The sequence below is a fragment of the Schistocerca serialis genome, chromosome 7, assembly GCF_023864345.2.
Source record: "Schistocerca serialis cubense isolate TAMUIC-IGC-003099 chromosome 7, iqSchSeri2.2, whole genome shotgun sequence".
Classification (NCBI taxonomy): Eukaryota; Metazoa; Arthropoda; class Insecta; order Orthoptera; family Acrididae; genus Schistocerca; species Schistocerca serialis.
This window is the reverse complement of record NC_064644.1, coordinates 521,496,701-521,524,446: the sequence shown is the minus strand read 5'-3', so window position 1 is coordinate 521,524,446 and position 27,746 is coordinate 521,496,701. Positions and strand designations below refer to the sequence as shown.

At 40.0% G+C, this 27,746-nt stretch overlaps 1 protein-coding gene across 2 annotated transcripts in view; it reads right to left on the bottom strand.

Annotated features, from left to right (window-relative positions):
* The window catches only part of LOC126412247 (phosphatidylinositol phosphatase PTPRQ-like), a 452,520-nt gene that overhangs the window by 76,461 nt on the left and 348,313 nt on the right, over nt 1–27,746 (bottom strand). For both annotated transcript variants that reach the window (XM_050081743.1, XM_050081744.1), the window contains one exon: nt 24,081–24,203. In XM_050081743.1, the coding sequence (XP_049937700.1) occupies nt 24,081–24,203 (123 nt within the window). The remainder of the gene's footprint in view (nt 1–24,080; nt 24,204–27,746) is intronic.

Genomic DNA, 27,746 nt, shown 5'->3' with positions numbered 1-27,746 from the left:
TATGTACTAAATCTGTTTGTGCAGTTAAAATTACCCATCTTTTAAAAATATTTGAAATCATGAAATTTCTGGCATATTTAAAATTCATATTATTCATTGTACAATCTAACACTAATTATTAAATTTATTTCTGGATTCATCTATAAAATAATGATGTGGCTTAGTTAAGATTCTTCTTTTGTAAAGAAAGTACGTAAACTCTGTTGCTCTGCAAACTGTTTCAAATATTGTGAGTACTGCAGAATGTAAGGTGTAGTGGGCATGCCTCTGATGGAAGTGTGTGTGTTTTTTAATTTTGTCTACAACAATGTAATTGATTGTTTTATGAAAAGGGGATTGTAAAGTCAGTGTGATATAGAAGAATGAGATAAAATAAATAAAATCATAGCAACAGATAGTACTTCATCAGTTATTTAGTCATTGGAAGCCAATAAGTCAAATCTGCAGCCACAAGAATGTACCCCTAGGTGCAATAATGGCAGCCAACAACAACAAGAAGAGAAAGTAAAGATAAGTAAAAAGTTTTCCTTTTTGTATATCTTACACCTCTTGAAGCTTTCTAAACTTTTTGCAGAGACATAAAAATTTAATGATGTTGTGTGGGAAGGTAAGATTACAACACTCATAGAGAGAATCTCTGTTATTGTGGACCAACACTTCCAGCCTATTGTTCAGAACCTACAACAAGAGAGTAGCATAACGTATATTTTGGCAACAAGGGACTAGAAAAAGAGCACCAGGAATAACCCCTATGTCAGATTACATCTACCACATGTACAAGACATTAGTGAGAGTCTGAGCAAGATTTTCTGCCAAGGGGGATTCAAATCCATCTACTACATCAACAACAAAATAAGAGACTTCCTAGATCCCACTAATTACTTTGTTAATAAACTTCACATGCCAGGAGTATATGAGCTTAGCTGTGATTGTGTACTGGTTTATAGTTTATATGGTAGAGACAGGATGCCTAATGAACACCTGTATGTCATGCATGGGAGATATATATGGTATGGCTTGTTCAGCATACTACATCAATAGTGCCAGGACATACAGACAAGTATGATAGATGGATACAACTTAAAGAATCCCTTGTTTTAGCTAGACAGATGCTTATCACCAAGCACAAAATCAGGGATGCTGTCAAAATGGCAAGTTGGCTGTTGAACATGAACCATGAGTTGAGCTATAGACTCTTCCTATGGTGGATGTCAATAGTTGCAAGCCTGCAGACCAGCAGTAATTGTGGAGATGTCTCAGGATGTAACACAAACATCACACTCTAAGCAAAAGGTAGCACTGACAGGTCTCCACCTGGTCTAGCTAGGCAGGGTCAGGGTGCTGTGAGGGGTTGACAAGGAGGAACTTTGTGGGTAGGTTAGGAGCAGGACATATGTGCCCCAAGGCAGCTAAAGGATCTTGGTAGGCCAGACAACTTATGGAGCTCATGTCCAAATCCTCTTTTAGGTGCTGGAATGCAAGAGATTCAGTTTCAGAGATGTGATGTATGTAGTATGGATTGCACAGTGACAGTATCTTGCAAAGGGAGAATAAGTGCTTCTGAGATGCTTGTGCCCAGGAGATGTGCTTTTGCAGTATCAGGTTTGTGAGAGCATAGCTAACCTTTTCAACTTGCCACATCTCCAAAAAGTCACTACCATCACCCAAAAAATCCAGAGCCAAAACAATCGCAGCACACAGCTGTCCCCCTTTCCACCAAACTTCTCAGCCCCACAGACATTTCAGTCCCATCCAAAGGCCTTACCTTCAGCCCCATGCCCAAATGTAACAATGTTAGACTTGTCAAAGACTTACTCTCCTTCTCCAGATCTCTTCAATAGAAACACTTCTTTACCATCAGTACCTCCAACCAAAGCCAACTTAATCCCAACATTGAACTCTTCTTCTCCTAGTTCATACACCCGAACTCTGCTTCTCCCAGTTCCTGCCACCATCCAATAATGATCCTCTCCTAATCCCACCTAACCAACCCTCTGTCACCTTCCAGGAATTCTTTACCTTCAACTTGGCCTCACCATCCTCTCCTAGGCCCCATCCTAAGAACACCAGCCCTTCTGCAGAAGAAAGAACAACCATACACAGCCTAAAAATAAACAGATCCTGACATAATCACCGCACCTGCAGTCACTGTAGTGACCACCTGGCAGAAGGCCTCTGCCAATTGTCTGATTCCTCTACCTATGAACTCTGCAGACTGATCTCATCCCAGAACTCCACATAATATCTAATACCTGCTTAAAACCTTAGACCTTTTGCAGAATCCCTCCCCTGAACCCATTTTCCTCATCGCCCCTATGACACCACTCACACCCTCATGATCCACAAAATCCATGAACCCAACTATCCTGGATACCCCGTTGTAGATAGTTAGTGTGCTCCCACTGAACGAATTTTGGACCTCATTGACCATCACTTCCAGCCAACTGCCTGAAATATAGACTCCCATGTCAGAGATACCATCCACTTCCTTTGACAACTTTACCACCCTTTTACCTCCTGGTTCCCTACTGGTAACAGTTCACACCAGTTTCTTATATACTAACATCCAACATGTCCATGGTCTTTCACTATTAGACACTACCTCTCCCAACATACTTCAGATTCCAAACTCACTACCTCATTTCTTATAAAACTTCCTAACTTTAAACTAACACACAACTACTTCTCCTTTGAAGAGAATGTATGCAAAAAAATCTGAAACACAGCCATGGGCACCGTAATGATATCCCCCTATGCCAACATGTTTATGGGCCATCTTGAAGAAACCTTGTTAGTCTCCCAAAACCCCATTGATGATATCTTCATGATGTAGACTGAGGGCCAAGTCACTCTTTCATCATTCCTTCACAACCTCAATACCTTCTCTCCATTCTGCTTCCCCTGGTCCTCCTCAACCAAATGTGACACCTTTCTGAACTTTAAAATCCTACTATCTGATGGCTTAATCCACACATCTGTGAACATTAAACCCACCAACCACCATCACAGTACCTGTAGTTTGACAGCTGTCATCCCTTGCACACCAAAAAATCCCTTCCATACACCCTGGTCACCTGGGGCAGCGTATCTGCAGTGACAACAATTCACTTTTCCAGTATGCTGAAGGTCTCACAAAGGCTTTCACAGACAGCCACTACCCCCAACCTAGCCTGCAAAGAGATTTTCTGTACCATATCCCCACACACTCCCAGTCCTCCAACCATCCCCAAGAACCAGCTACAGAGGAGCTTCCTCTTCATCACCCAATGTCACCCCAAACTAGAACAACTGAACCACATTCTTCACCAGGGCTTTGATTATCTATCCTCATGCCCTGAAATGAGGGGCATTCTAGCCAACACCCTTCCCACCAACTGGTGTTCTGTCACCCACCCAATGTTCACAACATCCTAGGCCATCCCAATGCCACTCCCAATTACAAACCCTAGCTGCATGAAACATATTCCTGCGGAAAGACCCAGATGCAAGACCTGCCCATTCCAGCCACTCAGTACTTGCTATTCCATTCCTGCCACAGGCTCATCCTATTCTATCAGTGACTAGGGCAACTGTTAAAGCAGCCATGTCATATACCATTTTTGCTGCAATCATTGCACAGCTTTTTATATTGGTATGACTACTAACCACCTGCCCACCAGGATGAATGGCTGCCACTAAACGGTGGCCAAGGGCAAAGTAGACCACCCTACGTCACAACATGCAGCTGAACATAAGTCTTGATTTTAATGGTTGCTTCACAACCCAGGCTATGTGGATCCTCTCCTTCACTGCCAGCTTGTCAGTACTGTGCAGATGGGAGTTTCCTTACAACAATTCTCTGCTCCTAAAACTAACTTGGTCTCAACCTATGGTACCCAACAGTTTCTTCCTCTCTGTCCTATCACTTCCTCCCAATTCATGTCCCATCACCCTCATTGTGTGTGGCCCTCTGCTGGTGCACCCACCAGTCTTTTCCTTTTCATTGCTCCTCTCCTTTTCTGATCCCCATTTTCCCCCACCTCTAGCCTCCTCCACAGTCTACACCTGGCAGTGTTGTCCTGCCACCATCTGGTCCCTGCTACATGCTCTGCCAGGCAGTCATGACTGCTCTCCCCAAACCCACACCCTACTATCCCTCCCCCCTTCCCCCTACACCTTGCTTATGTTCAATGTGACACAACCATATTCTGGCTGGAGCAGCTGGACATAGTGGCCAAATGTGCATCAGGTAGAGGCTTACTTGTGTGTGTGTTTGCCTTTCTGAAGATGGCTTTGGCTGAAAGCTCAATGTGTAACAGTCATTTCATTGTGCCTATATGCAACTCAGTGTGTCATCTTTATCATGAGTAGCAATCTCTCCTCTTTATAATATTACTAAAAAAATAAATATTAAATATTTCCAGCACTAAGCATCTGATAATTCTCCTCTTTCATCCTGTCACCCAATAAAAATGTAGCATGCCACAATGACCAGCCATTTTCAAAGAATAAGTATAAAGCAGTAACTACAACTCACAAGTAGTCAACCCAAGGAAAGCTGTCTGCAATAGTTGCTGAAACAGTGGCAGCATTATCATACATGATACAATCACACACCTAGAACATTTTTGGTGACTTGGAGAAAGTCTATGTACTTACAATAAAAACAAGTTCTAGCTAAACTGTAATTTGCACCATCACAATAAAGAAGAATAATTCTGATGTAGACATTGCTTTGTTATGTAGGGTTCAAAGCATCTGTCCAGGAATAAATTGTGAATCTCTGCAAATTCAAGGGATAAGCAAAGCACTCTTTGTTAGTCAGTCTCTCTATAAATTGCTATATGTTAGATAGAAATTTTCAACATAAAGCTTCATGCCAGGTAGTAGTGTTCTAAAGATAGGTCTCTATTATTGTAGAAGTAGCTGGCTATTTTCTATGAAAAATATCAATATATACACATAAATTTTAAACTACCAGTATGACCTAAACAGCAGCTATTTAATTGAAAATGACTGAACAAGCAGTGTTTCTTTTTAGTGGCTTTCTGTTTGTTTAATTAACTACAGTTAATTGATAAAGTGCATATTGTATTAAGCTGTATAATAAAATCCTGGTTATCATGTATACCATTCCTGATTCTCCTATTCAATGGAAATTATGAAAGAATGAATTATCTTCCAACAGTTTCTGAACAGCTGTTTAAAATCAGTGGAACTTAGTAATACAGACTGCAAGAAAAATTTCCTGCTGATGCTGATTGTTGTGGGGCTCCTTATTTTATTTTTAAAAATTACTGATGACACAGTGCTATCTTATAAAATTATTTATATGACAAACATTTAACATAGGCATTCAGTACCAAAGCAGTGGCTCAATCAACAGCAATCAAAAAATAGCATGTTAACCTTCATACTTGAAAACATGTATGTCATGTGATATTGCCATTATAAAAAAAATTTACCAGCATGAAACTGGTCAGTGATCACAACTGGTTGTAAATAAAAAGTTTTATAATACATCAAACGCATATGTAGTTGTGAATTTGTACAACCTTCACCTGTGTAATGGAATGATGACAATGAAAATTTGAACTGGACTGGGACTCAAGGCTGGATTTCCCATTTTTCCCAAGTAGTCACCCCAACTGCTTTGGCTATCTGAGCACAATTCATGACCAGACCAAAACTTCCATATGTCATTGTTCACGTGTCTACAACATGCACTCATACACACCATTAAATTCCCATATATGGAAAACATTTTAATTGAGAGTCCCTGGCCTGGTATTGGGAAGTAAATACAATACTTCAGTGCCTCTGTTGGCAAGAATTATGATACAGTGTGTGCTGTGGTGACTACAGCTGTAATGCAATACATGAAATGTATTTGCAATTGTGAATACTGACAACCTTCAGCTATATAATGCAATGACTATAATTAAAGTTTGTGCCAGACTGGGATTTGAAACCAGATTTCCCACTTTATGCATGCCATCACCTTAACTGGTTTGGCTTCACAAGTGTGGCTCAGGGCTAGACCCAAACTTCCATATGTCACCGTCCACATGTCTGCAACTTGCAGTTTTATGCATAATGCTTGTAATTCCTGTACAGGGAAAACATTTTAATTGAGAGTCGCTGGCCTGGTATTTGCTGGTAAACATGATATTGCAGTGCCTCTGTTGGCAAGAATTATGACACAACATTCCTTCAGATACTCTTGTGTGCATATTAATTCTTGCCAACAAAGCCACTGCAATATTGTATTTATCGGCCCATATCAGGCCAGTGACTTTCAATTAAAATATCTCCCCTCTATTGGAATTACATGATGTGTATGTGTCCAGACTGTAGACACATGGAAGTTTGGGTCTGGCTGTCAGTTATGCTTGGATAGCCAATGCAGGTAAGGTGACTGCTCATGTAAAGCGGAAAATCCAATTTTCGTTGTTGTCACTCTTTTACAGAACAGATACATATTTTATATTGGCTGTAGTCATCACAGTGCGACTGCATTGTTCTCCTTAAGAACACAGGCACTGTAATATATTACAAACATAGTTCTAAACACAAAGTTTTGATATTTTGTGAAAATGATTGACATTCTCAAAATAATGAGTTTCAAGCAATATAATGATTTTTATGATTTCCAGAGGACCTGTGTACTAGAACTAATGGTTATTGGTAGTGTCATTAGTGACTGTTAGAGTAACTCCAGCACATCTCTATTTGGTTGTTTGTTAGAAATTTTAGTATTTGCAGCCATTCTGAAGAAGCATCAACTGAATTCACCCACAAATAATTTCAATGTATCACCATTTCCTTACAACTAAATTCCATTTGTCTCACTGTTTTTTATTTCTTTTTTGATAATAATGTACAAGATTTTGTTCTATGATATGAAGAGGGCTGGAGTGGGGTGATGCCAATTGAGAAGCTATTTGAGTGAGAAGCAGTAGCAATTCCAAGACCTGGGAAGCTGACAACAACCAGGAGATTAGCTTATTGAACCCTTGCCCCTCCATATGAAATCCACATGATGCCATATGCCAGATGATGACTAGGCAACCATTCACTACTGAATGACCCACCAGAGCCAATATGTGGAGCTTTACTACTTGTGCAACTATTGTTTAATTTTCTCCTATGTCTCTTTTTTTACAAGATATAAATAGAACTAAAAATACTGTAGGAATATGTTCATTAAATGTTAATTATTTTATTTACAGCATGTGTAGGTTCTATTTTGCTTACATTACATGACATCATGGAGATGAATCACTGAAATTTAAAGGGATTTTTAGATGTGGAAAGAAGACAAAGATGTATATTTTATTTAAATGAAATGACTTAACAGTGTTAAATATATGTATAAGAATGCTAATGAGAATTATAGAAAAAACCTAAATCACTTATTTTAAGAGTTAGCTCAATAGAAAGTTCTTTTGTTCAGTCTCAAATTCCATCACATTACCTACAAGATATTTAATATACTCTCACAGGTTATCGAATAGATGTTTACACATCTATCTGACTATTTTCTACATCTACATTCTTCATATACATCCATAGTCTGCAACCAAAGTGAAGTGTATATGAGAGGGTATTTTTGATTGTACCTTGTATTAGGGATTTCAATATCCCTATCGACACATATTGCAATGGAGGCATATGAGATGTCGTGGATAATGCCATGGAATAGTGTGGACACTTGCCATGGAGGCTGTATGCAGCACATGATATGGCCAGACCTGCTGATGGAAGGGTGTTACCTGTGGGCAGCAAAAAGCTGAGCAGACCAGTATTTACACTGAGTTCAGCTGTTCAACTACTTGCCTTGCCTTGCACATCATTTGAAGTAGGCTACTGACTGCTCAGTTGACAACCACCCACAACAATCACAAGCTGAGTTATCCCTGTGCACTCCTCTATGAGGGTTCAGACCTTGTGCTTCCCATAGATTGACTCACAAGGTGAGTTTTTATTTCCTCTCACATGGTTCTGATCCCTGGTAATTGACAAGCCATTGGCAGCCCATGCTGTACTCATGCTGACAGCGTAGTGCAGCAGTATTGTCATCACTGTGCAAATACTGAAGTGGTGACAAAGGACATTCCTTCATGTGCAGCATCCTTATTTTTTATTTCTCATTTCCTAGTGTTAATTTTGGGGCATCATGGACTCAGAATTTCAGCAATGCTGAAAGAAGCAGTTGCACCTCCAAAAGGAGCAGCAGCAGCTGTGGGATCAGATGTAGGGCTGATGAATCAGGAGGTGAAGTTGTTTCACGCCCTTTCTGCACTAGTTTCAGTTCAGGCACCCATTGAGCAGTTTTCTTCTCCATCCCCACCCCAATTTTGATGATTTTACGAAATGGTGGGAGAAGTAGCTGCATCTATTGTTGCTCCACTGCCAAGTAACGCATATTGTCAATCTAGTTGATATGGCTATCAGTTTTTGTCCTGAAGCACAAGTTTATACAAAGTTGCCCAAAATATGGCGATGCTATGTTGCCCATCTTCGCCAGTGCCAAGCTCAGTGGGTTTAGGTCAGTCATTTACAGCACTGTATTTTCCACCTACATTGGTTTTCAGGTCCTCAGTGTAATACTCCCTCCACCTGTTGAGCAAAGCAGTGATCCTGGCCCGTCTGTCTTTTATTGCGTGTTCATCAAGATTGCCACACATGGAAGCCATTTGTGGGGTAAGCCATCAGATATGACATGTGGTAACTGTTTGAGACTGATGGTGAGCCACAAATCAGCTATCAGGTGTGCCTGCATTTTTCCTGGAATGTGATGCATCCCCATGGCTCTGCACGGGTTGTTCCAGTGTATTTCATTGGTGTTATTTGTGGAGGGGTGACCGGTCAAATTTCAAGTTGACATGGGAGTGAGTCAGCCTCATTAATAAAGATGTCTTTCCACTACAGAGGATACATCTGTTCCACTTCTGTTTGTCACATACTTCACAGATTTTCCCCTTGGTTCCTTTCTCAAATCACCAACTGTTGGAAGTTTACAGTCTGAAATTCTGTTTCTCCTAACAGATTCCAGAGACAGAATTTTTTAAGAAGCCAAATGTACCATTAGAGGTAAGGACATGTAGTAGTTGTAAAAGTACAACTTATGACCCACATGCTTTGAAATAGATCATGCAAATCTGACAACCACATTGCTACTGGCATCCAAGTCCAGTTCATCTTGCAAGCAGAGTGATAGATGATTTTCCTTTGCAGTATAAATTTCAAAATCATAAGTGTAGTGAGATATACCACACAACACAAAAATTTATTTGTGTGGGTTATCAACATGTGTTGCTGTAGATTGCGCCTTGATTTTGTTGCAGTCATCAGATCATACATGGCAAGATTCTTTCCTATTGATAACGTGGAAAACTGCTTCAGTAGCAATATTGCGACGAGATAAATTTCATGTAGCTTATCCCAATTTGGCTGATTATGAGGAATTTTCTTAGAATTGTCACTGCAATGCAAAAACTGCCTCAATTTCTCACATTTATTCACTGACGTTGTTTCATGTCTCACAGATAAATCCATAGCTGGGTTTGAGTACATCCTAGTGTATCTTGCAGACATGACTGACAATATGATACAGATTCCTATGAATTTTGATATATCTTCAGAGGTGGTATTATAAGGCTTTGTTGGGTCCTTTTAAACACTGTTTAACATTGTTTTTTTCTGCAATATGATTCATTAACTCATCTGTACACCCATATCTGAAGAATTGAAATGGCATTTCCAAAGCACAAACTTCATCTGGTAGATGGAGGTTCCCCTTCAATATTTTTTTGTCAACTGGAAAATCAATACTAAGCAGGTTCCATGTTACATGATCACTACTCAGCTTTTTCCTTGATGATACTTAGATTTATCTTTCATCTGGGATACATGACACAAGGAATGTGGTGTTGGAAGTGTCGAAATATGTGTAGTTTCATGATTACAGTCACCGGAGTTTGTGGGACAACACTCCTGAATATGGTCAGCTGTTGTATCTATGTTTACTCTTTACAGAAGTCAAGGAGACACTCTGACATGAGCAATACTGTCAACTGTTGCAGTTATACAGATTTAGAAGCAAACGACTTTCATGTAGCAAAAATGCAACATTATGCAGTGTAGGGTTAAACTATTAATGGTACCTAAATTTTGTTGCCTCCATCCCATTCCATTTGCTGTGATCAACAAAGTAACGGCCCATTTGCATCTTTGGTAGGATTGTGGAGTTGTTTCTCCTATTCTGTGAACTCAATGGGCCATTCCTTTGGTGACAATTCAAAAGCCTGACAGTGCTGCACACCTTTGTGGCAGTTTTAACCAGCCACTCAATGTGCAATGTGTTGTGGATTTGTATCCAATTCTGCAGCTGGGACAGTTGTTGGTGAAATCATGAAGTTGCCAGTGGGCCAGTATTTTTCATGAATCAACTTACATGATGCTTACCTGCAGTTGCTGTTGGATGCAGTCTCTCAGACTTTCTTTGTCCTCAGCACCCTCTTTGGGCATTACCAGTTTAATTGCTTGCCTTTCAGAATCTCATGTGCACCAAGAATTTATCACTGGTTTTTGGAGCAGTTGTTTCAGGACAGTTTCTGTTGTGTCAATTACCGTGATGATATCTGAGAAACAGACCCTACCAGAGAGAAGAATTTACAAAATCTTCAGACAGTTTTCCAATGCCTCCTGGAGAATGGCCTTCATTACGAGTTGGAAGAGTGCAGTTTTTTCTTCCTGAAGGTACATTTTTTGGAACATGTGCTCAGGGAAGATGGCCTTGTCCCAAAGGATGACAGTGTCAAAGCAATATCAACCTCCCAGTGCTCAAGAACTTGAAGGAGTTCCAGACTTTTTTGTGTAAGATTTCACATTATGCTCAGTTCATCTGCCTGACCCCACACATCTGCATCATCTTAACCAGCTACATCAGAAGAGCATTAAGTTTGTCTGGTCTGCAGAGTGTCATTGGAATTTTGAGTCCCTCAAGCAGTGTTTATGCTCTGCTGCCTTCTTTTGTGCCACGTAAACCTTTAACCCTGGACTGTGATGTGTCCCAGTATGGTACTGTTGCAGTGCTATCCCATAAAAATCCAGATGGCACCAAACAGCCTGTGCATAGATGGTGCTTCTGCCATGCAGCATAATTAATTATTCAAAAGTGGAAAAGGAAATGCTAGCTGTTAATTTTGAAGGGTATGGGACGTGGTTCCTCCTTATGACTGACTGCAAACCACAAGCTACTCAATTTCTCATTTTGTTCCAATCTATCTGACAGCACTCCCCACCAATTGTACAGGTGGGCCCTCTTTCTCAGTAACTACTGATATGATGGCATTAATTAACATTCCACTGCAGAGTATACCAACATTGCTAGACTCTTGTGGCTATTGGTGGGGCCTGATCTGGCATTCAGTCAGCAGTAGACTCTTGTGTTCATGCTGAATGAAGCCTTGCATCAAAACCCGTTGGATTTTTGATTGACAGTGTGAGAGATAGCAACTGCCATGATGGTGACCAGCTTTTCTGGAAAATCATGTTATCAGTCCTGATGAGTTGGTCAGAGTACATGTCTTTGGGTGCATATCCAGCATGGTGTACATTTTTTCTCATATGTGATTGACTCCATTGCACCCATGCAAACTCTAGTTACTGCACACAGCACACTAGGGTATGACTCATATCAACACAATGGCATGACATGATGCCTACTGGCCTGCAATCAGTTGTGACACTGAATATCTGGTGTGGGCTTGCAGGGCTTGTGCACAGAATCAAGCTGCACCACCATTCCAGTTTTATCCCTGGTTGGTCCTGGAACATCCCCGGGACAGGGTACACATCAATATTGCAGGTCTGTTTTTGGTCAGCATGTGGTAGTTGGCAGTCTATGCATGGTATAATTTTTTGTACACAGCCAAGCTGACCTCCACATCTTTGACTGCCACTGCTCACACATTGTTGGTAATTTTGCCATTGAAGGGCCTCTAATAATGGTAGGCAATTTGTGTCACAAGAGTTCGAAGACTTTTGCATTTGTAAAGGTATCTGGCATCTGACTGTCACCCCATTTTATCCAGCTTGTAACTTAGAGATAGAGCACTTCATGTGTAAATTCAAGACCCAAATGAAGAAGTCAGTGTTTGCCTCTTACTGTGATGATATGTTGTTGAGTTTTCTAGCTACCCATCTGGCAACAGCAGTCAATAGGTGTAGTCTGGGGGAATATTTTCATGGACCCTAGCCATGAGGTATCCTGCATTTGTTACACCCTGAGTTGCATGCCGTGGACCACAGCAGCCTGCTGTGTTTATTCTCAGGGCTGCCATTTGTCGCAATCCTTTGGCTAGCAGCAGAGGTAGCTGCCACGTATCATGGTGGGTCACAGAGATCAGCAGTTGTTTGTGGTTGATGTCAGAAGGGAGTAGCTGACCCATCATGGAAATCAGTTGCACTTGTGCTATTTTGGGGCATCACCACTGCGGTCTTCTGGTGTGTCAGGTGCCAGGATTGGTCTCACTGTTCTGGGTGTCGACTCCCACTTGCAACAGCATGCTTCCCTTATGCTGACTCCCCTCATCCTCTGTCATCGGCAGCCTTAGGCTGCAGTGAGGCTTGCACCTCCACCTGCTGATGTGGAGCCTCTGGATTTTGATCCACCATCCTCCTTCTCCTCCTCTTCCTCCTCCTCTACCTCCTTCACCTCCTCCTCCTCCTCCTCCTCCTCCTCTCTTCCTCCTCCTCTGTCTCTTTCTCCTCCTCATCCTCCTCCCCATCCCAGTGACTGACGGAGGTGGCCGCATCTCCTCTGCTGCTGATGTTCCTCCCACTGCCTGAGCCTCCATGCCCTTCTGATGAAACTGGCAGTGTCTGTTTTGCCACCTTTTGTGGTTGATCTGCTACCAGGTTCTCCTGTGGCCTCCACAGTTCTGCACTGGAGGTCATGGCCCAAGCTTGGCCTCTTTTGGCCCTGCAGCCTTTCCAGGAGGAAGGGATTTAGTATCCCTGCCAGTGGACATCACAATGGAGGCTGTTGAGGTGGCATGAGCAGTGCTGCACAACAATGTGTAAACTTGCCATAGAGGGGGCACGTGGTGCTGATGAAGGTGTTTACCTGTAAATGGCAGTAAGCTTAGCAGTAAGCTTATGCTGAGATCACTACCCCACATCTCACTTTGCACAGCATGCTGACTGTTGTTGCTGAGAGCTCAACTGTGCCAGCTGTGTACTGAGTTTTCCCTTTGTATGTCTCTGTGAGGGTTCAGACATTCTACTTCCCATAGATTCACTCACATGGTGAGTTTTCATTTCCTCTTGTGAGGTTCTGTTCCTCTGTTATTATTGAACCACCATTGGCCCATGACGTACTCATATCTACGGTGTAGTATAGTGGCACTGTCACACCAGTGTGGGGTTTCTTCCCATTTGAGTTGCATGTGGAGCACAATAGGAATAACTGCTTATATGCCTTTTTGAATGCAGTAATTAGTTTAACCTTGTCTCAACAGTCTCTATGGGTCAAAACATGGGAGGCTCTAGTATATTCTCAGATTCTTTTGTACAGAATGGTTCTTCAGACGTTGTAAGTAGGCTTCTGTGAGATAGCTGACATCTTAAAACAAGAAGAAAGCTGTACCTGTCAGTCATAAACAGTTATGATGTTGATACTACAGCTCTTTACAAGACTCACAGCAAAATATTAATGATATAATACTGACATAAAAGCAAATTCATTACAGAAAAATGATAATCACATCAAACAACAAAATAAATACAGTGTGGGATATAACGAAGGAGACTGGAACAACCAGACATGAGGAAGAGCTGATACCACTGAGAGTAAATGCAAAACTTTTTAACAAGCAGCTCATAACTGTTACCTAAAAGATGGTGTTGTCAGATTCAGTAGATGCTGCCATGGAGTAGCTCAGACCAGACATTACAGATAACTTCGCTACTATGAGTATGACCTTCACTATACCAGTAGAAGTAAACGCACCATAAAATCTTTAAAATCTAAATATTCTAGTGGTTACAATGAAATATCAACAAAGTTAATAAAAGAGTGTGCTTCTGAGCTTGGTAACATATGAGTGTTCTGTTTAACCAGCCATTTGTCAGAGGAACCTTCCTTAAGGGTTTTGATATTGAGAATGCTATCTACATGTACAACAAGAATGTATCAGACAAAATGTTGATAAGGCAAAACATTATGGACACTGCCCATTAAGATGTTGGGTGCCATCTGGTGGCACTGTGGGCACATGATACAGTAACAAAAGTATGTAAGTGGAGCAAACATGGATGAGGGATCACCCTAGTGAAGATATGGGCTGCAAATGGGGAAATCCATTGAGATAAGTGACTTCGACAAAGGGAAGATCATTATAATGTACAGTATGTGAACAAGTATCTTGAAACCAGTGAAGCTAGTCAAATATTTATGTGCTACTGTTATGAGCCTCTATGGAAAGATGTAGAAGGGCAGCGAAACTATCTATAGGGGCTTAACTGTAGGACATCCAGAAATCTTCACAAAAAGTGGGTTTCAGAGGCCTGCCTGCTCTGTAAAGTAGGATATATTGTGATTTGTGTCATCTCTGCCAAAAGATCACAATGCTGGAGCACACACAAGTCTTTCAGAGCACACCACTCATCATATATTGTTGAACTCGGAGCTCGACAGCAGACCACTCCTACATGTTCACATGTCAACCCAATGACATTATCAATTATGACTGCAATGGGCATGGGTCCACCAAGCTTCAACTGTCAATCAATGGACACCTGTCAGCTCTTTGGGTGAATCACATTTTTGCTACACTAGGTCAATGGTCATCTTCACGAATGCTGTCATCAAGATGAACGGCGGCTTGAAACACGTAGTACACCAGGGACACAAGCTAGTGGGAGCGGTAACAGCTGTGAACCACCTGCACCCCTTCATACTTGATGTTTTCCCTGATAGTGATGTCATCTTTCAGCAGTATAATTGCCCGTGTATTGGAGCCAAGCCACAACCAGCTACATTTGTTTGAGGAGTAACATAGTGAACTCATGTTGATGTCTTGGTGACCAAAATTGCCTGATGTAAATCCTATGGTACCCATCTGGGTCACTATTGGGCACCATCATCACATATGCAAATCAGCAGCCTATTACTTACACGAACTACATGAACTGTGCATAGACATCTAATGCCAAATACCTCCACAAGCCTGCTAATAAACTGTCTGATCCCTGATACACAGAATCAGTTATGTATTTTGTTCCAGAGACAGATAAAGAAGTTACTAAGCATGCGGTCATAATGTTTTGGCTTGTCAATGTATATTAGAAGCTATTGGTATATTTTGTGAACCGTCAAAGACATTTGAATGTGCAAATCACATCATCATTTTAAGTAAATTGGAATACTATGGTGTAACAGGAAATGTTGCAAAATGGATGAAATCCTATATCTCTTACAGGAAACATAGGATGTCAATATCAAAGAAGTGGATTAAGCTTTCAGGCATCATCCAAATGGGAACTATTATATGTGTCCCAAAAGGTTTCATATTAGAGCCATTGTTTTTCTTGCTTACATCAATGACCTTCACTCTGTAACATTACCAGATGACAAATCTATTTTGTTTGCAGATGACACAAGCATTGCACTAAGTAGCAAATCAAGTACAGTCTTAGAAAGATTGGTTAAAGAAATTTTCATGCACATTAATAAATAGTTCCTAGCCAATGCTTTATCAGTAAACTTGGAAGTAACATACTACATGCAGTTTAGAGCTTGTGAGAGGCTTTCTATCAGTATATGCCTAAAACATGGCAACAAACAATAGAAGAAGTTGACAATGTTAAATTCTTGGGATTACACCTTGACATTAAATTCATCTGGGAGGAGCAGAATACAGAACTACTGAATCACCTACAAAATCTCTTTTTACAATGTGAATGTTGTCAGACAAAGGTGATATAAAAAAAATCTAGAATATTACGCTTACTTTCAATTCATAACATCATTCTTTTTTAAGATAACTCATCAAGCCAGGCTAAAGTTTTCTGGCTCCAAAAATATGTGATAAGAATTATTTGCAGTGAGAACTCAAGAACATACTGCAGAGGCCTGATTATGGAACTGGGGATACCAAGTACTGCTTCCTAATACAATTACTCCTTAATGAAATTTGTCATTAACAATGTATCTCTTTTTCAAACCAATAGCTCAGTTCATGTAATTAATAATAGAAATAAGAACAACCTTAACAAATATTTAAAGTTACCTACTTTGGTCCAGAAAGATGTCCATTATTCAGGAACATACATTTTATATAACTAGCCAGCAGCCAAAAATCTTAACTACAAATAAAGTTCAGTATAAATGCAGCATAAAGGATTTATTGGTGACCAACTTCATCTACTCCATTGATGAATTTCTTGTAGAACCAACTGATATGTATATGTTACTAAGAATACCAAATAATGAAAATATTAGTACAGTCTGACTTCTGTACAAATTAAGTGCCGTGATGCAATCATTTTAAATAAGTGTTGTAAAATGATCACTCTGTTCAATGATGCATGACTACAATAGCCTAAAAATTATCATTTGCACCTCAGTGAACTGAACATTTATATGTTTTGTGACAAATTATTTATTAGCATTTAAATGAAAAAATATATGGACGTATTTCACATTCATGAGGACAATTTGCCTTGGGATGTGTGGAAAGTACATTAGCAAATTTCTTTGTAAATAGTAATCGTGTATTCTTGTTCTTCTGACATGTTTTTCATCATGATATCCTCACTCTCGATCTATTGGAACAAAAAGTATGTCTAACCTAATCTAATCCACTCTATCTTTAATTGTCTATCAGTTCAGATTTTTCAGTATTTCTGTTACGTTCTCTTGTCAGTCAAAAAAACCTGTCACAATTCATGTTGCTCTTCTTTGTGTATATATTCAGTGTCTCCAGTTAGTCATATTTAGCATGGGTCATATAAACTTGAGCACCATATGGTAGGTTGCACAATGATTTGCAAACAATCTTCTTTGTAGATTTATTGTGTTTTCCCAGTAGAACACCAGTGAAATGAAGCTTACCCTCTGCTTTATCAACAACTGAGCATATGGGTATCCCTGCAGTTATTACATCTAGGTATTTGTATGAGTTGAATGATTCCAATCATGACTCACTGTTATTTTAATCACAGTTTTTTCTGTGTGAAGAGGATAATTCTATATTTCTGAATGTTTAAAGAAAGTTGTTAATATTTGCATGACTTTGAAATTTTTATCACAATATGACAGAATATTTGTGCAGCTTCTTTCAGACAGTACTTTATTATAGACACCTGCATCATCATTCTAAACACCCTAGGTTACTATTAATATTGGCTGCCATATCATTAATATATTACAGGAACAGCCAACACACATTCCTAGGGCACATCTTTCCATGTTAATGTGTATTCGTAGAGTTTGTTTTTGACCTTAATGTCACATTCTTGCTTCACACTATTATTTTGGAAAAGACAAATATCGGTATGTTAACAATAAAGCATCTTATTGAAAACATAACGTTATCTGTGAACATTTGGCAAAATAGTAGTATTATTTCTAATGGTTCTCTGCTGTATGTACTGAGAGCTAACACCAGATAATATAAAATCCTTTTATATTCTGTAAATACTATACTTATACACTGAATGAAAAATAAAGGTGAATGGATATGCACACAAGGTTCCTTTTCTTAAAATCACCTTTTGCAGAAATTTTGTATATTACAAGTGTGGCTGAACTTATGTGCTTCTGGGGAATTAGTTCCCTGATTAAGGCACTTCCAAAACCCTAACACTTTCTAGTTCTTATTTTTGACCATCTGGCTAGACTATTTTTATAGTTTGTGGAATTCAGTGAAAATTATTTAACTTTATCTGCTCAATCTTGACAAAAATTTAATGATTGCTCATTTGCCTTGAACAATCTGTCAGACATTTTCAAATATTTTGTTCGTGTTTTTTCAGTAAGAGGACTGTTCTTATTTTTTTATTTCTGTACTTATATCATACAAGGTGCCATCCAAAATTTTTGGAACTGGTACTGTCATCTGTTGAAAACCTTACCTTTGGACTAATGGTCACCATCACCCTTGAAGTAGTTCCCATCCACAAGTACACACAGGTCCCATTGCTTCTGCCACTGGTCAAATGTTTTCTGGAAGTCCTGTCTTTTGAGGGTGTTTACCACCATGAGCAATGCTTCTCTAGAGTGTCAAACTGATGGTTTCAACTTGAGTTTCAGGTTTGGAAATAGCGGGAAGTCGCTACATGCGAAATCTGTTGAGTATGGTGGGTGGGGTACAACCACCATGTTTTTTTGCCAAAAAGGTCCTGGTAAGCTAGTACATGTGACAGGGTGCATTGTAGTGAAGCAGCAGCCAGTTCCCTTGACACCAAAGTTTGGGCCGACGTCACCACACGTTTTCACGGAACCATCACAAAAGGGGCAGATGTGGACTCTGACCACAATCTATTGGTTATGACCTGTAGATTAAAACTGAAGAAACTGCAAAAAGGTGGGAATTTAGGGAGATGAGACCTGGATAAACTAAAAGAACCAGAGGTTGTACAGAGATTCAGGGAGAGCATAAGGGAGCAATTGACAGGAATGGGGGAAATAAATACAGTAGAAGAAGAATGGGTAGCTTTGAGGGATGAAGTAGTGAAGGCAGCAGAGGATCAAGTAGGTAAAAAGACGAGGGCTAGTAGAAATCCTTGGGTAACAGAAGAAATATTGAATTTAATTGATGAAAGGAGAAAATATAAAAATGCAGTAAGTGAAACAGGCAAAAAGGAATACAAACGTCTCAAAAATGATATCGACAGGAAGTGCAAAATGGCTAAGCAGGGATGGCTAGAGGACAAATGTAAGGATGTAGAGGCTTATCTCACTAGGGGTAAGATAGATAGAGCCTACAGGAAAATTAAAGAGACCTTTGGAGAAAAGAGAACCACTTGTATGAATATCAAGAGCTCAGATGGAAACCCAGTTCTAAGCAAAGAAGGGAAAGCAGAAAGGTGGAAGGAGTATATTGAGGGTCTATACAAGGGCGATGTACTTGAGGACAATGTTATGGAAATGGAAGAGGATGTAGATGAAGATGAAATGGGAGATACGATACTGCGTGAAGAGTTTGACAGAGCACTGAAAGACCTGAGTCGAAACAAGGCCCCCGGAGTAGACAATATTCCATTGGAACTACTGACGCCCGTGGGAGAGCCAGTCCTGACAAAACTCTACCATCTGGTGAGCAAGATGTATGAAACAGGCGAAATACCCTCAGACTTCAAGAAGAATATAATAATTCCAATCCCAAAGAAAGCAGGTGTTGACAGATGTGAAAATTACCGAACTATCAGCTTAATAAGTCACAGCTGCAAAATACTAACACGAATTCTTTACAGACGAATGGAAAAACTAGTCGAAGCCAACCTCGGGGAAGATCAGTTTGGATTCCGTAGAAACACTGGAACACGTGAGGCAATACTGACCTTACGACTTATCTTGGAAGAAAGATTAAGGAAAGGCAAACCTACGTTTCTAGCATTTGTAGACTTAAAGAAAGCTTTTGACAATGTTGACTGGAATACTCTCTTTCAAATTCTAAAGGTGGCAGGGGTAAAATACAGGGAGCGAAAGGCTATTTACAATTTGTACAGAAACCAGATGGCAGTTATAAGAGTCGAGGGACATGAAAGGGAAGCAGTGGTTGGGAAGGGAGTAAGACAGGGTTGTAGCCTGTCCCCGATGTTGTTCAATCTGTATATTGAGCAAGCAGTAATGGAAACAAAAGAAAAATTCGGAGTAGGTATTAAAATTCATAGAGAAGAAATAAAAACTTTGAGGTTCGCCGATGACATTGTAATTCTGTCAGAGACAGCAAAGGACTTGGAAGAGCAGTTGAATGGAATGGACAGTGTCTTGAAAGGAGGATATAAGATGAACATCAACAAAAGCAAAACAAGGATAATGGAATGTAGTCTAACTAAGTCGGGTGATGCTGAGGGAATTAGATTAGGAAATGAGGCACTTAAAGTAGTAAAGGAGTTTTGCTATTTGGGGAGCAAAATAACTGATGATGGTCGAAGTAGAGAGGATATAAAATGTAGGCTGGCAATAGCGAGGAAAGCGTTTCTGAAGAAGAGAAATTTGTTAACATCCAGTATTGATTTAAGTGTCAGGAAGTCATTTCTGAAAGTATTCGTATGGAGTGTAGCCATGTATGGAAGTGAAACATGGACGATAAATAGTTTGGACAAGAAGAGAATAGAAGCTTTCGAAATGTGGTGCTACAGAAGAATGCTGAAGATTAGATGGGTAGATCACATAACTAATGAGGAAGTATTGAATAGGATTGGGAAGAAGAGAAGTTTGTGGCACAACTTGACCAGAAGAAGGGATCGGTTGGTAGGACATGTTCTGAGGCATCAAGGGATCACCAATTTAGTATTGGAGGGCAGCGTGGAGGGTAAAAATCGTAGGGGGAGACCAAGAGATGAATACACTAAGCAGATTCAGAAGGATGTAGGTTGCAGTAGGTACTGGGAGATGAAAAAGCTTGCACAGGATAGAGTAGCATGGAGAGCTGCATCAAACCAGTCTCAGGACTGAAGACCACAACAACAACATCACAAAACATCACAGTAGTATGCAGAATTCACTGTTTAGTTTTGGTGGGATGAATTCTTTGTGCATAATTCCCATGTTATCAAAGAAAACGATGATCATGCTCTTCACTTTGCTCTTCACCTATCTCGCATTTTTGGGTCTTGGAGAGCCTGGGATCTTCCACTGGGATGATTGTTGCTTTGTCTCTGGGTCATAACCATAAATCCAGCTCTCATCACAGGTGAAAACCTGTAACAAGAAGGTTGGATCATCATATGCGGTCTGATGAAGATCCATGCACACTTCTATACGTTGTGCCTTCTGATCGGCAGTCAAGATCCTTGGCACAAATTTTGCAGCGACACAATGCATGCCCAATTCATCAGTCAACATTCATTGACATGTCTCATAACCAATACCCACTTCATCCGCAAGGTCTTGAATGGTTTGATGTCAATCCACACGAACCAATTGTTGAAGTTTGGCAACAATGTCTGGTGTTGTGTAGCTAATGGGCCTTCTAGTGTGAACATCATCTTCGATGTCTGTACTGTGGACCTCGAATTGAGCATGCCACTCAAACACACATGTACGGCTCATGCTCTGTCCCCCAAACACTAGTTGAATCATTGCAAGGGTCTCTGTAGCACTTTTCCCAAGATTTGCAGAGAACGTGATACACATGCACTGTTCTGTTCACAGATCCATCATAAAATTGCCACACACCAAACACAAAGTATTACGGAAATCACTGTGGACACGCAAAATGTCCTCCCAGCTGAATGCCACTCGGCACACTGACTCATCAGATATGCAGCTCTCACCACATAGTAGTGCGAAGATCTACTACTCCTACTTTCCAGCAACAGTCTTGAAAATTTTGTATTCCACCACATATGCAATAATGGCAAAATTAGTATGAGGGTAATCCCAAAAGTAAGGTCTCCTATTTTTTTTATAAGTAAATAGACCTGTTATTTTTACAATGGTTTACATCAGTTCACAGCTTGAACATTTAGCTATTTTTCGACATAATCACCATTTCTGTTGATGCATTTTTGTAGACACTATGGTAGTTTTTGTATGCCCATGTCATACCAGCTCACTGCCATGCTGTTCAGAAAGTTATGAACTTCTTCTTTCACCTTGTCGGCGGAGCTGAATCGCTTTCTGGCCAAATGTTCTTTTAACCTAGGGAACAGGTGATAGTCACTGGGTGCCAAGTCAGAACTATGGGTTGGATGGATGATTATGTTCCACTGAAACTGTTGCAGGAGAGCAACAGTTTGCAGAGAGATGTGTGGGCGAGCGTTGTCATGGAGAATGTGTATGCCCTAGTTCAACATTCCTCTTCTCCGGTTCTGAATAGCCCGTTTGAGTTTTTTCAGAGTCTCACAGTACCTGTCACTGTTAATTGTCATCCCAGCAATACAGCTCCGATGATGAGGTGAAAGAAGAGGTTCATAACCTTCTGAACAGCATGGTGGCCTTTCTGAACAGCATGGTGGCTAGGTGGTATGGCATGGGCATACAAAAACTGCCACAGCATCTACAAAAATGCATCGATAGAAATAGTGATAATGTTGAAAAATAGCTAAATGTTCAAACTGTAAACTGATGTAAACCTTTGTAGAAATAAACAGGTCTATGTACTTATAAAAAAATAGGAGACCTTACTTTTGGGATTACCCTCGTATCTTCTGAGAATGCATATGAACATTGTGACACAAACCTTGGTTATGATTCTGAAATGCAATATTTTTATGAAATTGCTCCACCATAATTTGATCATTACGGTCAGATAACCATTTAACCATGTACATCATTGAAGACAGCTGGACATCAACAACTCTAGACATTGTTGATCAGTACAACAGTAATGGAAATTCCTGGATGGAGCATTATGTAATATAAGGGAAAGGCGACCACACACCTATAGTATGTCAATGCATAGAGGACAGTGGTACATGACAAAAGCATTAATCACAGTAGCTTTTGAGCACTACCTCTTTTTCCAGCAACAGTACACACATTCACACACACAACCACATAGGCACCAAAATCTACACTCCTGTGTAAATGGTTACTCTTGTGTATGCATTTGTGTGTCTGTGTTGTTGTATGTGTCAATGTGTATACTATTGCTGAAAAAAGAGCTAGGGCTCAAGATGAATTGTGAATGCTGTTTTCTGTTATGTGTTACTGTGCTCCATGCATTGATATGCTATAGTTGAGTGAACGTCTTTTATATGTTATTGATCAGTTCTGTTCTTAAGTTCTCTTGTAACTATATCTGGGATAAGAAGTTTCAACCAAATCACAGAATGGAAACAGCAGTTGTAGAATGTAATGAAAGAAATATTTGCAATACTTAGATAGTAAGTGTGTAAGTTGTGTTAATTTGTATAATTTTAACGACTTCATTATTCAAAATCACTGAACAATGTCACATAAACCTCAAATAACATAGATTATAATATATGTAAGAAGAAGGATTGATTTTATCAGAAAGAAAATTCATCTGAGAACTGGAAAGAATTTAAAAGATGGGTTGAGTCACCTAAAAATAACAAACTGCTGTTTTTCGGGCAACACCCACTTCATTACTTACACTAGACATAGGATTTTTATAAGATTCAGAATTTCAGGAAATTAGTTTCACATGGACGTTCCTAAACTGATAGCAACAGATGACATAAAAAACATTCAGCTTTCAGGAAGTGCATCCCAAAATGGTATATTAAAACTGTGTGCCAGACTGGGACTTGAACCCAGAACATTGCATTTTGTGGACACTGCTCTTACCATTTGAGCTGCACAGGCATGACTCAAAATTTGCCCTCATAGCTGTATGTCATATGTTCCTCTCTCCTGCTTCCAAGGGTTCTAGGCTTGAGCCCCTGTCCAGCACACAGTTTTAATCTGCTAGGAAGTTCCACATATTATCTGTTTTTGCTTTTACATGTTTTCTACATCCTTGAGACTCTCCTCACTACCTGCAAGTCACAACTGTACCCTGAAATTTTGCACATGCACATATTTTGTTGCTTGCTAGTGTAACAGCCCACCTTACAAATTTGTATTCTTTTTCAGAGTTCCCAAAGTATCATATACACATAAAGCTACATTCTCTCAGGGTTGTGCACCAACTGGAGTGGAAAGTTCTTTTGGGTGAAGCAGCTGAAGAATATAACAATTGAGGAAAGGAAGCAAAGTATCTGCAAGGGCTAAGAGAGTTAGAGGAAGCAGGAGGAGGGGGGGGGGGGGGGGGTACAAATGTGGCAGCAGAGAGAGCTCATACTGTTGCAACAGCAATAGGGTGCTGCACATGGCGAAAGACTTGCATCACATATGTGATATTACAGCTAGCTAGTAATTATGCAACAATAATATGAAAGTCATGATTTACCTTCTCCAGCATGATTGTACGAGATGTATATATAGAGAATTGTAGCTCTGTTGAACATTTAACACTGATCTCACCATATTTTGCTGTTTCTCTTAAGTTTGGATAATACTGATGACATTTAACCTAAAAAAGAGATCTATTGGTTATTATAAGTAAGTAATTAACAGACATTTTAAGATAAATATTGAAACAAATGAAGTCTATGATATAGGACATAGTTTGCATTACAGTGATCAGAAAGAGTAAAATGGCAGAAAGATACTGCATAATAAAGTTAAGCATGTCTGTACCAAGGGACCAGATGTTCTCTAAAGTGAAATACAACTGGAAATATTATGTGGATTGTATATAGGAGACATACATAGTCTGTCAATGAAAAATTAACTTAACATTCACTGAGTTTATATGCAGGGTGTTTCAGGAGAATTTGTGAACATTATTTTATCCATTTTGGCTAGAGAACACCATAGTTATTTTCATACATTACACTGTAGCAAATAAAACAACAAGCCACAAGTTTTTTTGAAGTGATTTTGTTGTACCATTAGTAGTTTTGGGTCTGAGGCCATCATCAGACAGTAGCATTGATTTCTTTGCTAGTTTTACATTTGTGTCCTAAAGTATAACAAATCTTTTGTGATTACATTGTTTTACAGTTATCTTTGTAAACACAAGAACTTTGTTATATTTTAGGATGCAAATATAAAACCTTTTGTAAACTATGCATTCACAAAAACTTTGTTATATTTTAGGACACAAATGTAAAACTTGCAAAGAAATCAACACTACCATTTTATGATGGGCTCAGCCACAAAACTAGTAATGGTACAATAAAATAATTTCAAAAATCATGTGGCTGTTTGCAGTATTTCCTATAGTGTAATTAATAACTATGTTAGGTGGTGGTAGTCTAGGCTAACTCAGAGAAAACGTTCCACATAACATGTGTCCAATTTCTGTGGCAGCAGAGATACAGCTGCTAGAAAGTTACCCAAACACTCACAGAAAAGGCAAATAACTGTTCGAAGTCAGTTTCCATCAATTCCACATTCAACTTCAATGCATTTTTGAATTTTTTAAAGTGTCCTTTAAATGTTCCTGCCTGCCATTCAACACCTCCTCTATGTGATAGGTAGCAACCCATCCTATTTTGTATTGTTGCTACTCTGTGCTTCATTTTCCACTGTTTGATTCTATCACCTCATAATATATTTACTACCCCTAAAACACACTGAATAAATGATGGCAATTTAAATGGCCTTCTATACTGAAACTAGTAAATACCTAACATTACCCAAAAGCAACAGAAGAAAATTTGAAGTTTAAAATGATTTGATTGTTGCTTAATTGGTCTCTTCACTGACTGGTCAAAGGGGATGGATTTAATTTGGTCAACTAGTGAAACCATGGTTTATTTCTACATTTAATGACATAAATTAAACTAAAACAAGTACAAAATCCCATATGAGATCCCCTCTGATACCACATTTCTTACAACTTCATTGTAAGGCTATGTCACTGGTGATTAGGCTAAAATGCACAGGAATGGGTTTTTAAACTAGCTGTATTTATAAAAGTCCCTAACACTGGACAGGTCATGTCTTTTGTTTGCACACAGATTATGCACATACAGGAGTTATGGAACTGCTATCAATTCAGCATCTGTAGATTGGCAGCTGATCTTTCATAACACATATAGCAATGTCTGCTGGTCTGTGCTCTTTTTCATGGATTGCCAACTATCAAACAGCTTCATCACTAATTGAAAACTGATAATGAATGCTTGGCATCCAACTCTGTTCATAAAAAAATTGCAGTGTGCATGTGACACTGTATACCATGTACAATATTCTACCTATTTGCTATTCCTCCATGAAATATTACTAAAATTACAATGAAGCTGTAAGAAATGTGGTACCATAGGGAGTGCGTACATAATAAACAATACATGAGGTGTGATAGACAAATCCTTACTTAATTTGTTGGACAGAATTACATCATGGTCTATACTGGTCAGAGGTTTAACACATACTAAACCACCATCATAAATATTATTGTGCACTCTACTGCACAGGACAGCCATGTTTATTTTGTTAGTCAGAGGTGATATATGGTTGGGATGTCACCACTGAGATCCCACTGCCCCACCATGTCCTCTCCCTCCCATAGAGCAGAGCACTGGAGAAGTGGATGCAATGTACATTGAGAGGAGGTGGGATGTTGGTGTTGATTTGTGGTGGGGCAACAGCTGCAGTAATGCCAGAGATCCTGTGGTCTCTGAGATGGGCAGGAGTGCAGAGGGGGTGTCCTTAGCAGGATTTAGAAGGTACTGGTGCACTGCCATCAGTAGCAGCCTTGGTAATGGGCATTGAGGGTGGAGTAGCCAATGGTGTAGTTCTATTCTCGGCTAGAACAGTCATACCATAAGCCAGGGCAGATATAATGAGGGAGCCATTGGTAGTGAGTTGGGACATCAGTTCTGCCATGTCCATGTCAGCCAGTATAGGCAAGGTGTGGTGGTAATGATGCGAAATCATGTTGGCCCCAGACCTCTTGTCTTCATAATGCATGAAGATGACCAAATTCCATTGATGAGCATCACAGATATATCCTAGGGTAGGAAGTTGAAGAGATTGAGCTGCAGTGTGAAAGGGTAAAAGACTGTTGGTCGGGTGCAGGGCTAAACAGCAGGTGTGGAGATCATTTTGCAACATACCAAGCTGGCTTCAGTCTATTAACAGATACTCTTGATTGTTTGCTGCCAATCATGATGTCAAATGTGTTCATGCCAAGAGTAATTACTTTATGAGGGTCTGTATATGGCAGGTGCAGGGCTGGTCTCAAAGGGGGGGTGGGGGGGGGGGGGCGGGGGTGGAGAGGAGGGTATATGCAGATTCTGTATGTGGTGTCTGATGCAGGCAATGAAATCTGGCAGGTCATGGTTAGTGGAAAATGTAACCTGTATTGACATTATCAGCAGGAAGAGATAATGTCTCGTCATAAAGGATCTCGGCTAAAGATGATTCAAGATCTTTGTTATGGATGGTGTGGACACTAAGCAACAACCAGAGAAGATCTTTCAATGAGACTGTTTGACTGCGGATGATACACAGTGGTATGGAAAAGGTGGCAGCCATAAATATGACACAGTTCATTAAATATTGTCTGCCCTGGTTGGCAGTGAGTGACAAAGAGCAGCTGAAATGTGTGTTCCAGTTGGTGACAAAAACTTTGGCAACAGTCTCAGTGGATATATCATCAGTAGGTGCGGCCTTGACCCACCACATAACTCCATAAATCAGTGATACAATGTAATGCTGTCCATCTGAGACTGGAAGTGGTCTTATTATGTCCATGTGCATGTGTTGGAACCTCCCCTTAGGGATCGGAAATTTGTCAAGGGGGTGCTGAGTGTGGTGGCCTGTTTTGCTCTCTTAGCGTGGGATGCACGTTCTGGTCCATGTGACACAGTCTTTTCACATTTGGTGCCACATGAATCGTTCTGACACTAAATTTACAGAGGGCGATACCCCAGGGTGTGCAAGATCATCGATGAGATCGAAGATTTGTTTTTGAAAAGTTTTTGGGGTGAGTGGTCAAACCCAGTCACAGGACACATCACACCAACCTGGTTTGGTGAAGCCAGGAAAGGTAAGTAGGTTCTGT